General features: G+C 37.2%; 1 protein-coding gene across 1 annotated transcript in view; it reads left to right on the top strand.

Moving 5' to 3' along the window:
- Positions 1-1,947: 1,947 nt before the first annotated feature.
- The window catches only part of atp10a (ATPase phospholipid transporting 10A), a 63,045-nt gene continuing 49,315 nt past the window's right edge, over positions 1,948-15,677 (top strand). Inside the window, exon 1 of the mRNA XM_066662682.1 lies at positions 1,948-2,677. Within this exon, the coding sequence (XP_066518779.1) occupies positions 2,250-2,677 (428 nt within the window). The 5' untranslated portion in view covers positions 1,948-2,249. The remainder of the gene's footprint in view (positions 2,678-15,677) is intronic.

Genomic DNA, 15,677 nt, shown 5'->3' with positions numbered 1-15,677 from the left:
AAATGCTTGAAGAGATGCAGGGACAGGAATCGTGTACATCACAAGAGTTGTAGTCCAATCTTTACCCTACTATGTCAGCACAAGACATAAGATACCTTCTATACATGGTGAACCCTAACTCCCTTACTGAGAAGCTACACTGTGTCCAAATATGGTGTTAATGAAAAAGAAAATATAGGTAACTGCTAAGGATGTCTCATCACAACAAAACATTGTATATACAAAATAACTTTGAAAGAGAAGAATAAAACGTTCAAATAAGTCATTACATGACATCTATAAATCTGTATGACATCTATAAATCTGTATGACATCTATAAAGGGGTGGGTTATTTTAGGCAGCACGTGAAGTGTCAGTTATTGAAGTCTGAATTGGAAGCATAAAAAACTGACAATTGTAAAGATCTGACCAAATTTGAAAGGGGCCAGTATATGATGGTCATAATGTTTTGGTCACTCCAAAATATACGGTTGTATGGAGTGTTCTATGTATCTGTATTAATGGTTTCAGACTCCTGTATAAAGCAAACCCACAGACCTGTAATGTGTACTTTTAATTTAGCAAAACTGTACCCTTTGATTCGTAAACTGTACCCTAAATTTACCTTTCTATTGCCATAAATTGATACAGTAGTGTCATCCAATTGCCTGCCCTTTTTAAGAACTGTCCATTATTTCAAACTAGGCTATTGTCAGTCATACATAACCTAGAAATATAGAGCATCTGTGGGAACAGTCATATATGTATGGGCACAGTTTTTTTTAATTGGGGAATTGAATAAAATGGAAAGTCACAGATTTTAATCCCCTGGGTAGTGTTTATAAATTAGGATTACACATTACTAAACCGTAAAGATTTTCTTTTTCACAAAGTTGTTCTTGATAGTGACCACAACTGGACACACATCAATGAGCCTTGATCTCTTTGTCAGTGATATATAAAGGATTAAATATTTAACCTTTGCTTATGACCACAAATAATTTGATAGATAGATAGATAGATAGATAGATAGATAGATAGATAGATAGATAGATAGATAGATAGATAGATAATTTAAATAATATAATAAAATAATCTAAATACATTAACATCTATATTCCAATTATTTTTTCCTTCATTTTTTGGTGATTTGTAGTTTTATTATTGGAATCGCCAGTGACTCTGTTGTTTTAGGTTTTTATTTTACACCAAAGTGTGCATCCGAAAGACAAGAACATATTTCACAAGAAAATGAGAAAGGAAAGTAAGTGGCAGTTGGACAAATGGAGCCGAAACTGATATTTGCTTCATCTCAGAAGCACATGATTTGCTCAGGGATGAAGAAATTCACTATTCTAAAAGAGGATGCATTTTAGGACAGTGTGTCTCATTATTATCACTTAATTTCAATTCACACCAATTCTATAACATTCAAATCAGGAGTTTTTTATTTATTTATTTTATTTAACAGAACTGTTACCTCCAAGTCCCAGCTCAAAGTGAGCAGACAAAGGTGGCGAAAGGAGTTCAATTCTTCTCTGGTCAAAACCGGAGCAAAACAATAAACAAAGAACAGTATTTAATAAAAAGGGAACATGACTGATGGTGTTAAATTAGTGCATAGAAGACTATAATGTGATGTTAAGAGCATATTGAGGACTATCCAAGGTTGTATCGGGTGATCTATGAACAGTTCTAATCAGTTCTATTATTAATAGCACAGTGGGGATCGGTTCGGCTTTTTAGAGATCTGAGTAGTGACACTTGATCATCATGCACTTAAACTAACGCGTGGCACTTCCAGATTCTCAAAGGGCGGAGTTTTCGCCTCTCACTTAGTCAGAAGTGACGTCAGATTCGGTACCGCCCAGTAAAACGTGCTGCTCTGGCGGCAACTGCGCAAAAATGTAGAAGCGACACCATATGTGGATGGACTGATAGAGCAGCGGAGAACGACTGGTGTGTATCCGTATTAGCTAAGGATCAGCGAGCATGCGCAGTGCGCGCCAACCAGACTGCTCGGCCCAGCGTTAAAGCATCTTCAACTGGGAGCGAGGAAAAAACGAGATGCAACAATAGAAGTTTCCAATGGTCTGAAGAGGGAAAGAGGTAGAGTCGGCGACATGGAGGGGAAAGAAAAACCCAAATGAGTAACTTTGAGTCTACTCCATGAACGACGAGAAGGATCGGCATGATTACATAGGGACCATCGGGGCTTTTTTTTCGCACACGGAAAAGGAGAGAAAAGTTTGGCGAGTTTGGGAGAAGTATGGCGCGGGAGATTGGAGAAACTGAAGTCGCCAAAAGTTCCACGAGCAGAAAGCACAAGAAGAGGAAAAGCAAGAAAGAGAACAAGACGAGGGTAGTCCATTCCAATCTTTTATACGACCACGCCAAAGGAGGAGAGAACCCTAACAGACACTATGCAAACAATAAGATTAAGACCACCAAGTACACCTTGCTTTCTTTTATCCCCAAGAACCTCTTCGAGCAGTTCCACAGATTCGCCAACGTGTATTTTGTTTTCATCGCGTTGCTCAACTTTGTGCCTGTGGTCAACGCTTTCCAGCCGGAGCTGGCTCTCGCTCCGGTGGTCTTTATTTTGTCTGTAACGGCGATTAAGGATTTGTGGGAGGATTACAGGCGACACCGATCAGATAAAGAAATAAATCACATGGATTGTCTGGTTTATAGCAGGTAGGTGGATGTGCTACTTCAGAAGTTTCATGCGACTTTAACATCTCCTCAGTTCATGTTTTCACTCTCGTCACTCTGTAAAAGACATTGAAAGTGGAGAGCGTTGAACTGTTATCTCACGTCTCTCGAGGATGTCTGTTGGCTAACGGTAGGCCTAGACTACCTGTTGCCAAATGAGCTGTTAACCTTTGCCTTTGCTGCTTCCTTGTCTTACCTTTGTTACTTTCAGTTTATTTTTAGAATTTGGTTATTTTTAATGACCAATGAAATTTATTGTCTCTGTTTCTCTACCCTTACCCTAGCCATAACCCTCGCCTAGGAAAGATAGGCTATCTCCGTTGCCTTCGGGGGTACTTTTAGCTCCCCTGGTTTATCACAACTTTAACCCGTTAATGATGGAGAGTGGTTGTGATATCTTTGTGTTACTGGCCACGGCTTCTGTTGACGTCTTGGTTGCAGCATACAAGTTAATTTTTTCAGCTTCTTATTTGCGAATTTAACAGAATTGCAATATTTACATTGCACGAATATAGTGGTGTGGGCAACCTGATTACAATGTATAGTTATCCTGATAAAATCTTTATCGTGTTTCATAAATACTGAACAAAATGTATTATACTTTGAGATTTTGATAGCAGTTAGCTACATGTAAAGTCCATTGATGTCTTATGAAAAGTACTGTGATTAAATATTTTTGAGATCACCCTACTCTAAATAGGAAATGGTGGTTATTTACTCGTTTTAAAGTGAGATTCTGATACAGAAAATAAAGTTTGTAACCCCATTTTTTAAGTAATGAATTATATGTTTTTATCATGAACGCTCATGACTATATATCACAACTCTAATTATTGTATCGGTAATCTCCAGTCAGTATTATGATAGCTTTTCGTTTTCTGTAGATAAACTAATACAAACTGTCACTTTTAATAGTTACATATCTTTTTAAGTCCACAAATACAAAGTTAATACATTTGTCTTCTCTGTACTAATCAGTGAAGCTCAGTAAATGTATAGATCCATTGCAGCCAGTTTAATTGAACTGTGGCTTTTTATTAGTGTCAGCTAAAAAGCATACAGCTTATGAACATTTCCGGGTCAGAATCTAGATTCACTAAATATAGCTTTAGATCTGTTTAGTTCCAAGGCCCCCTGGTGTGCAGTGCTATAATCCAGAGCATAAATGTCATCAAAATAACATGCATCCTTTTTTAAATATAAATGCTGAAGTATTTTTTGTACCATGTTTTTGTTTAGTGTTTGTTTCACATCCTCAATCCTTTCATAAACAGTTTGTCATGTAGCTATCAAGGAAACATTTTCAAATCTCCACCTAAAGTAACTTAGAGTTCTAAAGTTTGCCTACCTGCAATCACTGAATGTAAAGTGGGAACACACAGGTGCCAGTCCTATTCAGGGTGACACAAGCACACCTAGAGACACTTTTGAGTAGCCAGTCTACCTATCAATGTGTGGTTTTAGAATAGTGGAGGAAACCAGAGCACACAGACTTGGGGAGAACACACCAAACTCCTCACAGAGAGCCACCTGGAGCAGGGCTCGAACCCACAATCCCAGGCCCCTGGAAGTGTCTGACAGTGACACTCACTACCTGTTGCACCGTCATACCCTCACCCAATTTACTGTATTTCCTTTTAAACCTTAGATTCCTTAATCCTCATAGAGACTTGCTGATCTTTTTAAGTTGGTTTTCCATGAAACTTTGTCAACATGTACCCAAGACCACAGTGTCAGTGCTGTGAACCCTAAGCTCACACTATTTACACAGAAAATGCAACCGTTTTCAAGCCTAGTTTTAAGAAGGTTTTGTATAATGCATGCATTTTGGTATAGGTATGGTGGCTATATTCAAAAACAGCACAAGAGTCATGTCAAGTATAATATGAGGTTTCTCCCTGTTCATCAGTGGTCAAGACCTCCACAGAGGAGGTGTGGTTTGGGTGATGGAACATTCTCAGCACTGCAGTGACACTGGTGGTGGTGTGTTTGTGTATGTTCTGCATGAATGGATCAGACACAGCAGTGCCCCCTTACTGTCCACACTGTTGTCATCTGCTGCGGTTTGTGCTGTACATTCTCTAGTCCTTCATAAGTGGACACAAGACACTGCTCACAAGATGCTTCTGACTGGATACATATGTTTTGTTTAGAGGTCTATGCTCAGTCCAACTGAAGCAAGAAAAGGAAAGCAGGCCGATTGAGATACACAGTGGTACTGGAATCTCACCCCCCCCCCCCTCCCCAAATTCTTGACAAGTTGTGAGAGAAATGATTGGCACCCTGGAGGGAGAGGTGAGAAGACAAAGTGACTCTCAGGAAAGCCAATAACTAGCTGTCATGAGAGCTGCTGAAGGAACTAGTTAGTGATGCAATGTGTGAGATTGAGGAGTGTGGTTTCGGAGTGTGGCCTAATGATTAGAGAAGAGGGCTAAGGACTGAAATGTTGTTGGTTTGATTCCCATGGCTGGCAGAAAAACTGGGGGCGGTGTGAGCAAAGGAACAGCACTTTCTTCAAGCCACTGTCTTTTAAGCAACGTGTGTGTGTTTTCACTGACACTGATGGGTAAAATGTGCAAGACAAATTTTTTGTTATGCCTTGTATGTTGTCCAATGACAAATAATTACACACACACTTATTTGTTGTTCTCCTAACCAGTTGTTTGTGGTTGTGAGATAATTGTGCTGTATATTAATTTCACTAACATTTTTTAATATTGATGTTTCTTTTTATTTTCGTACATTCTAGTTGCATGTGTCTTACATTGCTGTAATGGCATGCTAGTGCATATTTGGTAGAGTAATTTCATGGAGGTAGTGAGTAGGCATACAACTTTCCAATTACACCTTTTATCCTAGTTTGTCCTTAGTGGACAAACAACCTGTTCAACAAGTAATTGGCAAGAACACACTATTAATTTTGTTCCACTGTAGCAATTTATCAGACTGAAAGTGTTTTGGAAAAGCATCTAACTCTTTGAAGAAATAAAGGTTGTTCCATTTGCCTGCTTTGTTTAGCTGTTTATGATGATATCACCTTCTCCAGAAAGGTCTTCGATTCTGGTCTACACAATATTGGCTACGTTTACCTATTTAGTTGGAGTCAGAAGGTCACGCTTGCTGTATCCTAATGAAAAGTGCCTCTGTGGGAAATGAACCATTCCATCAAAAGCTTCAGTGTTTCTCAGCCCATAATATAAGACGGCAGTGTAACAGAGCTTCTCTCAAGGCCTTGATATGATTGAATTTTCTCAAGCAAATTCTTCTGTACTGAATGTTCTTTAGAACATAGTAGCTACTGACATTGGGGAAAAACGTATTAGGAACTGAAGAGTGAAGTAATAGGGTGTGCAATGGATAATCAACATTGTCAACTGAAATTGATTACCAAATTATTGTGGTTATACCAAATTATGGTGACATCATTGCATGTTTTTGGCACTAACTTGGAATGCTCTGGAATGTACACATTAATGAATTGAACAAGAAAGTTTAATGAAGTGAACAATAACTCAATAGCAAAACCTTCATGACCAAACATCTTAATTGTGGGAACATTCCACTCTTTACTTGGCAAAAAACGGTTTTGAGCTGTAATGCTGCTGCCTGATGAAGACTCAGAATGGGTTATTCTAGAGGGAATGTTTAATAAAATAGCCCTTGACACCACAGAGAGTAGTTTTCCTAGTTTAATCTCAAACATTCTCATGTTCCATACTGATGTGAGTGTGTTTTTTTTTTTTTTTTTTGGTCTTTGCATGAGTGATAAAATATGACAAATTTGAGGCTAGCTGAAGCCATGTAACATAGTTTGATTATTATGTTATTTTTGAAAGAGATTTGTTTTGATTTTTTTTTCTTTTTTATCTACAGGATGGTTTTTTTTAATGTCAACAATAAAATACTAACAATGAAGATGTGTAAATGTTCAAATTAATTAATTAATATAGCTGAATAAGAGCTGAAGCCTAAAATAAGAGACATCGAATAATTGTCATTCATACACCAAGTACTTAATTGCTTGTTTTAGTAATTGATAGACTATTTGACTATCAGCAGAGCTGCAGCCCTACAGGTGCTGGTCATAAAATTAGAATATCATGAAAAAGATATACTTGTATATTATACTCATTCGTTACACACAGACTGATATATTTTTCTTTTAATAATTTTGATAATTATAACTGACAACTAATGAAAACCCCAAATTCAGTATCTCAGAAAATTTGAATATTGTGAAAAGGTTCAATATTGAAAACACCTGGTGCCACACTCTAATCAGCTAATTAACTCAATCTCTGTTGTTACCAGAGAAGACATACTCTCTAACAAATTAAATTCTCACATTAACACCTATGAAATTTTATAACAGAACCTTTTAAGAAGTTTAATACACTGGAGCAACCCAACTCCTAGTTAATTTTTGATTGCAGTTTTACTGAAACTGGTCATTTTTCCCCAGTCGCTTTTGTGGACAGTCAAGGTTTCACAAGTCATGTAACACTTTGGCACTGATGGGTATTTTTTTTCAAGGTGAAGGGCATTCTAGGAATAGAGTTTGAATTACAGCTGCACTTTAATTCAGATCCGCCAATTCAGGTTCCATGGTGAAAGCATGACATAGTGTTGGAGGTGATAGTTCTGGCTTCTACATGAATGAGACTGAAATTCAAAGATTTTAATGCCCTTGTTATGTTTTGTTCCTAACTGTGGCAGCGTCCAGTTTGTTTTGTAATGAGCCTTACTGCTGCCACATTTAGACTTTTAAGTGTTTGACTTACTTTGTTGGTGTCATAGTGGAAGCAGTTAAGATCTGTAACTGGAGGTTAGGTTTTTTTGTTTTTGTTTTTTATTTTGTTTGTTTCTTTTTTTTCTTTTTTTTTTTTTTTTTTTAAACAAAAACACAGGAAACCAACCTATAGACAAGTCTCACTGTTAAATCTGTTTGAATTCAGTAAAGGAATGTTATCCTGAATCTCTTTGTCATCAACATTATTAGATGCTTTTCTTAAAATATTTTACTTTGTACAGTACATATGGTATAAATCCTGTGTTTACTGCAATAGACCAGTTATCTATAAGATGCTATGCAGACATACCAGTCTTAGATGGAGTTACTTCTCACATGTGGAAGTCACTAATACTCGCAGGTTTTGAAATGAGTGATTTCTTTTCTCATCACGTATAAGCTTAATCCAGCAATGGTTAGCCATACATTTTGCCCATTATTAATATTATTTATTTTTTCTTGGTAGACTGCTGATAACAGCACTCAATAAAATGCTTGGTTTACTGGTGACGAAAAAGAAAGGCTACTACTAGATCAGAGCACTAGATCAAAGTCAAATGACAGAATGGTGAAATCTCATGCACACAATTCTATAAAATAATGAGATGATTGCAGCTTGTTCTGGATACAAAACTAGTTTCTTATCTTGCTGAGTTTGGGATATTCATATTTATGCTGAAGGAGCATCATAAAGCAGTGGCTTGGCCTAGCATGAAATTTATGCAATGTTCCCCCAAATATAGTCAGCCCCAATATGTCTTGTTTATAGTTTGCAGTCTGTACTTTTGCAGAGAAACATGTAACACTAACACGGCTAATATGGCCAACGTAATGAAAGTTTATAGCCACCCAAACTGCACAACGTTTGCCTGAATCCTCCCACTCTTGCCATGCCATGTCAGATTAGTAATCTCAAATAATTACCTATTAGAGTTGTTTCTTAAGGTCTGTAATCTTCTAATATTTAGACTATAATAGTTTCATCACTGTATTGCAAAAGTAAATTTCCCAAACCAAACAAATCTGGGCTGTGAACTCGAAGCTCACACTATATGCTGTATTAACACACAAAATGCAGCAATTATTAAGCCTAGTTTTAAGAAGATATAGTGTAATGCATGATTACTGGTATATGTGTTGTAGCAGCATTCAAAACTGCATGAGAGTCACTTTATGTATAAAATGTGGTACATTTTCACTAATATAGTACAAAAACTTCTTGATTCCATTTGTGCATCTAAACTATGTAAATACACTAAACTTTAGCCCCATTTCTCCCTGGTCAAGACCAGTGCAGTGACACTCAGGTGGTGGTGTGTTTGGTGTGTCTGGTATGAATGGATCAGACACAGCAGTGCCCCTTTACTGTCTACTTGTGTCCACAGTTATATACACGAATATTATTGGCGTTCATCATGTTAATGTTTAGTATGGGTTTTTGTTTTTGTTTTTTGTGTGAATGAAGTTATATGTTATGTTTATTAGAAGTACAGAAGTGAAAGTGCTTCCTAGAACAAATTCTTGACCAGTTGTGAGAGAAATGGTTGGCACCCTGGAGTGAGAGGTGAGAAGACAAAGTTGCTGATGACGCTCAGCAAAGCCAACAACAAGCTGTCATGAAAGCTGCTGTAGGAGCTAGTCAGTGATACAACATGAGATTGAGGAGTGTGGGTAGCTGTGGCCTAATGATTAGAGAAGAGGGTTTAGGACTGAAAGGTTGTTGTTTCGTTTCCCACGACCAGCAGAAAAATTGGGAGCAGTGGGAGTGAAGGAACAGCACTGTCCTCCTCCCTCAATCTACAGCTGAGGTGACCTTGATCAAGGCACCAAACCCCCAACCCCCTGGTGCCGGGGAAAGCTGCCTGTCGGGGTGTGTGTGTGTGTGTGTTCACTGACACACATGGGTTAAATGCAGAAGACACATTTCATCGTGTGTTGTACAATGACAATTGCGTGCCCAAACACACACACACTTTTTTTGTTCTCCTAACCAGAGTTTGTGGTTGTGAGCAGGGCTGTGCTATATTGTATCCTGTGCAATAGTATTGCAAAAAATGTTAAACGAAAAAATAGAAATATCATGATATTCTGACTTACTGAATATAGCGTACATTCATTACATCATTTAGGCACAGCGACAGGTACATTGGAAATTTGCTCTCAAAGAGGAGTAACTTCAGTTGTCTGGAGGTGGTTTGGATATAAAATATCAATGTTCTAAATATGTTTTATACAATGTCAGAATCTTGGTAAGTTATTGTTGTTTACAAAAGCAAATGTTTAAACATTTAGTTGTTGTTTCTTCTGAATATTTATAAATATATCATTAATTTAATTCATATTAATATAAAATTTTATTTTGATGCAATTGTGTGTTCTTGAAATGAATAATATAGTTTTCTTTGCCAATATACCTGGAAATATCATATTATTTTAGAGCCATATCGTCCACCCCTAATGTTGTTGAATATTAATTTCACAACATTTTTTAATAGTGATGTTTTTTTCCCCCTTTTATTTTGGTGTATCATGAATTTGAACCTTATATATTACCTAATGTTGTCCTATGAAACATTTTAGTACATTCTAGTTGCATGTATCTTACAGTGCATATTTGGTAATAATAATAATAATATTTGGAGTAATTTCATGGAGTTAGTGAGTAGGAATACAACTTTCCAATTACACCGTTTATCCTAGTTTGTCTTTAGTGGACAAACAACCTGTTCAACTAGTAAATGGCAAGAACACACTATTAATTTTGTTCCACTGTAGCAATTTATCAGACTGAAGGTGTTTTGGAAAAGCATCTAACTCTTCGAAGAAAAGAAAGGTTGTTCCATTGGCCTGCTTTGTTTAGCTGTTTATGATGATATCACCTTCTCCAGAAAGGTCTTTGATTCTGGTCTACACAATATTGGCTACGTTTACCTATTTAGTTGGAGTCAGAAGGTCACGCTTGCGACTATGTTTCCTAATGAAAAGTGCCTCTGTGGGCAATGGACCATTCCATCAAAAGCTTCAGTGTTTCTCAGCCCATAATATAAGACGGCCGTGTAACAGAGCTGGTCTCAAGGCCTTGATATGATTGAATTTTCTCAAGCAAATTCTTCTGTGCTGAATGTTCTTTAGAACATAGTAGCTACTGACATTGGGGAAAAACGTATTTGGAACTGAAGGCTGAAGTAATAGGGTGTGCAATGGATAATCAACATGGTCAACTGAAATTGATTATCAAATTATTATTTGACATCATCGCATGTTTTTGGCACTAACTTGGAAAGCTCTTTAATGTACATATTACTGTTTACTGGTGTAAAGTGAACAATAACTCAATAGCAAAACCTTCATGACCAAATGTTTGGGCCCCTGGGAACCCATTTTGAAATTTTGTGGTTTATTTTTTTTATTATTTTTTATATATAATTGTAAATTTGGGTGTTATGTGAAATATTCAACAAAATTTAAATAGGGAAAAAAAAACAGAAATAAGATAAATATCTCCTCAAAAAAGACCAAAACATTCTCCTCAGAGATCTCTGAGAATGGTGACGGCGTGGTCTAATATACTAATGAGTCTGAGTGAGTGACAGCTCTCTATCACTGGAGAACAGAATGTTGTTTATGTTACCATGGCAACACAGCCTTGAGCGACAACCTTATAATTGAATTACTCTGAACTATGGTTGTCATTATACACAATATACACAATAAAATTTCAGAGGCTGGTAGAATTGGCATTATACAGTAATTCATGTATGAACCTATGAATGATTTTATGTAACTTTGGTGTGGTTTTGCATGATTATTTTTTTAACATAACTTGTATGAGCAGGATAACTTCTAGAGTGTCTCCAAATTGGTGCTTTCCCCCGCTGCTACTCTGCTGTGCATGCCGGCTCAGTGTGTCTGCTATCTCTGCTCTACTGCTGACCAAGTGGGTCTGCATTCTCCTCTGATATTCTGCTCTACAAGCTGGTACAGTGTGGCTGCTATCTCCACTCATACGCTGCTAAACACACCGACGGATTGTTGCTGCTACCTCTGCTGTACTTGTACTTAAACAGAGCAAACACAGAACACAAAGCAATACAAAATGAGCATGAATGGATTATGTCTTTCAATCCCTCCCCATAGTTTGGTGAATAGCAGATAGCTAGCTCCCTCACTAAACTTTAGCTCACCAGTCTCTTTGACTCAGAGAGGAGGTGTGGCTATGGCAGCCTTGTGATTGGTCAGGGTAATACTGACATAAGCATTTCCCACTTCTAGGATTTTTAGTTTTATTTAATCTTCGCTGAACATTTCACTTAACATCCAAGTTTAGCATTATACAAAAAAAAAAAAAAAAAACATTTTCAAAATGGGTTCCCAGGGGCTTAAAGTGTGGGAACATTCCACTTTTACTTGGCAGTAGAAAGGTTTTGAACTGAAAAGCCAGGCATTCACTGTGTAATTTTGAAAGTCCTATGCGTTCGTGACAGCTCACAGTGCACCTTTGAATGTACGTCATGTACGGATAACGCCTGCGATTTACATGATCAAACTGTATGAACGGACTAAACTGATGCGACATGCGTGCCTTCACTGCACGTTGCAGCTTGGGAACAGTTCTGTCTGCATACACTCTTTTTAGTACGGCGGTGTGTATCATACTCAAGCGCACACACAGTGAGAGAGAGGGAGAATGAATGAGAATATAGAAACTGAACACAGTGTTGATAGCATCAGCAAAGCACAACCAAAAACAGCAGAATTTGAACTTAAGAACATCGACTGTTTCCTGCCATAATTTTCCACCTGCATGCCTGTCATGATAGGAGGTTGATGACAGATCATATAAGCAAGAATGCTGCTGCCAAAGCTCCACTAGCCTAGCCTCTAAGTGCTCAGTCCGCACAGTGCGTTGCTTTTGTGGCATTGTTTGTTGACAACCACTGACATATGGAGTAGATCTGCAAAGACTTTTGAGAAAACAAGTTGTGAGGTTGAGAAATCGGCTGGCGAGACTGCTCACACACAGAGACCAGTGTGAGACATGTCAGAAATTCATCTGATCGCCCGACTGGTCATTCAGAGTTTATTTGGGCAGTTAATCGGAGGAAGCCACCCTTCTCACGCTGCACGTCAAATGTCAGCCGGTCAAGCCAAAATTCAGGCCAATCCTGAAATCCAGTCGGCTACGAGCATATTGGGCTTAAAGTCGGACTAAAACCGCACATTGTGTGCCTGGCTTAACAAAGCTGATGTGGCCTAACATGGTAACACATCAGTTATGCTTAATCACCTGAAGAGGAGGAATGCTGCCTGATGAAAACCCAGAATGGGTTATTCTAGGGGGAACAGTAATGAAAAAAAAAAAAAAAATCCCTTACCACCACAGTGAGTGAGAGTGGTCTTCCTAGTTTAATCCAAAACATTCTCAGGTTCCATACTGATGGCTGAACCCATGTAGCATAATGTAGTTGCAGCATAGATTAGAGCAGCAAACGCACATTTTATAATTTTCCCCCTGGTTAATTATTTGTTTGTTTAGGTGGAGATTTACAGTTTTTTAGTAAGGGGAAAACAGCTGAATTTATTACTACTGCTTTGCTTATTTTATTGATTTATTTATTATTTTTTAGGAAATTAATGTTTGCATTATTGTTTTTTCTTTTATATCAACAGGAAAATGTCATATATGCTAACAACAAAGATGATCTACAAAAAGAGTTAAAATATGCAAAATAAATAAATAAAATGTAAAAATCCTTCCAGCTAAATTTAAGAGCTAAAGCTTAAAAAAGAGACATCGAATAATTGTGATTCATAACTCGAGTTATTGAGTTATACTTAATTTCTTTCAGTAATCGATACAGTTCAACTAAAAGTTGCAGTCCTATAAGAAAAAAGTAATTTGTGGAATCTGTTTGAGTGCCTGGCAGTTTAGTCAGTCTGTCTAACAAGTATTTCATGTGAACCTTATGTGTATTTTAAAAACAAATAATTTGATAAAATATGATTTATGGTTTGATGGTGAAAGCATGAAATATTGTGGGAGGTGTTAGTTTTGGCTTCTACGTGAATGAGATTTGAAATCCAAATATTATAATGCTCTTATTCTGTTTTGTTACAAACTATGGCAACATCCAGTTTGTTTTGTAATAAGCCTCACTCTTGCCACATTTAGACTTTTAAATGTTTGGCTTAGTTTTGTGTGTGTCATAGAGGAAGCAATAAGGTCTGTAGCTTATTTGTTTTATGTTTTTTCAAATATATAAATATAGGAAATCAACCAATCGACACTTTTTACTGTTAAATCTGTTTGAATTCAGTAAAGGAATGTTATTCTGAATCTCTTTCATCAACACTATTAGCTGCTATTCTTAAAATATTTTATTTTGTACAGTAGATGTGGTATAATCCTGTTTACTACAATAGACCAGTTAATTATAACTTATGGATTTACTCCTCATATGTGGAAGGCACTAATACTCGCAGGTTTTGAAATGAGAGATTTTTGCTCTTCACGTTATTCCAGCAATGGTTAGCCATACTTTTTGCCCCCCCCCCCCCCATTTTTTTTTTTTTTCTTCCTATTGGTAGACTGCTGATAAAAGCACTCAATACAGCGTTTGGTTTACTGGTGTTGAAAAAGAAAGGCTGCCAGTAGATCAGAGCACTAGAGTAGTAGTTTATCTTGCTGAGTTTGGGATATTCATATTTATGCTGACGGAGTATCATAAAGCAGTGGCTTGGCCTAGCATGAAATTTATGCAATGTTCCCCCAAATATAGTCAGCCCCAATATGTCTTGTTTATAGTTTGCAGTCTGTACTTTTGCAGAGAAACATGTAACACTAACAAGGCTAATATGGCTAACATAATGAAAGTTTGTAGCTACCCGAACTGCACAATGTTTGCCTGAATCCTCCCACTCCTGCTAAGCCAGGTTGTTGAAATTAATCATTTAATCGATGCATTGAGATACAGACATGGGCATGTCATCATCGATGCAGTGGGAAGACCGTAATCGATTATAACATGTCATTTGTTGCATAGGTGATAGCAAAAAATGGCAAAAAGAGGTCGCAAGATTGAAATTAAAAACCACAACAAATATTTTAAAAGCCGATATATGGACATCTTTTGGATTCTATGAACTGACTGGGAAGTGCAAACTGGATGAGTCACATGCAGTGTGTAAAGCCTGTCACCCAGAAATTAAATGTCAGGAACACCACCAACTTAAGAAATCACATTAGCCATTTCCATCCTGAGTTGTTAATAGCAATACTGGCTCAGGAAAAGTATGACCTAGCACAACCAAGAACTGATGTGACCCTATCAACAATACTGTCCAACTCAGATAAAGGGAAGAAAAAAAACCCTGCTGTGGGAGCCATTATAGCGAAGGATTAACGGCCATATTCCATCAAGGACAAAGCTGTGTTTCAACACCTATTAAGGACACGGTGATACAAGATGCCATCGTGTAGCCACTTTACATAGAATGTAATACCTGCTATCTACTGCAAAACCAAATCTAACATAATGGTGTCAGTGAGCAAAGCTAGTCTGGTAGCAATAATGTGTGTTCATGGACATCGTGGCAAAAGAATCTTACTCTGAAGGCACATTATATTAGCAAGGACTGGCAAATTATGTCCCATGTGCCGCAGACTGTTTTACATTTTGTTTACATTATTTAACAATATTTGTTTAATGTTTACAAGTAAACACCATATAAAATTCCTTAATTCAATGCTACCTGGTATCTACAGCATTCCAGATTGTTCCAGATGTTGCCACACTCAGGAAATGCTCTGATTTGTTGACAAATTTGTTGTATTTCGTGATAAAATCTGTAGTCAGCGGTGTTCATACTCAAGCTTTGTTAAATATAAAAGGGAGCTTATATTGCTTGTATTTGTTGATGAAAACAAATACAAGCAACATGTGAAGTAATATAGAAAATTGATGCGCCGCATTGTGATATTGAATTGAATCATTGACATGATAATTGTAATCGAATCATGAGACCAGTGAAGTTTCACACCTCTACTAGATATATTGGTTTCATCACTGCATTGCAATAGCAAACCTCCCAAATCAAACATATCTGGGCTAACATGATAGATTAGATTTTTGGCCCAAAAAAAGCTTTAAGCTAGGCAAGTTCAGATGTATTCCTAAGTTATAGAAATTTGTA

This window comes from Hoplias malabaricus, chromosome 3 (assembly GCF_029633855.1).
Source record: "Hoplias malabaricus isolate fHopMal1 chromosome 3, fHopMal1.hap1, whole genome shotgun sequence".
In the NCBI taxonomy this organism is placed as follows: domain Eukaryota; kingdom Metazoa; phylum Chordata; class Actinopteri; order Characiformes; family Erythrinidae; genus Hoplias; species Hoplias malabaricus.
The sequence above is the reverse complement of the archived record's forward strand: the minus strand, read 5'-3'. Positions and strand labels throughout refer to the sequence as shown.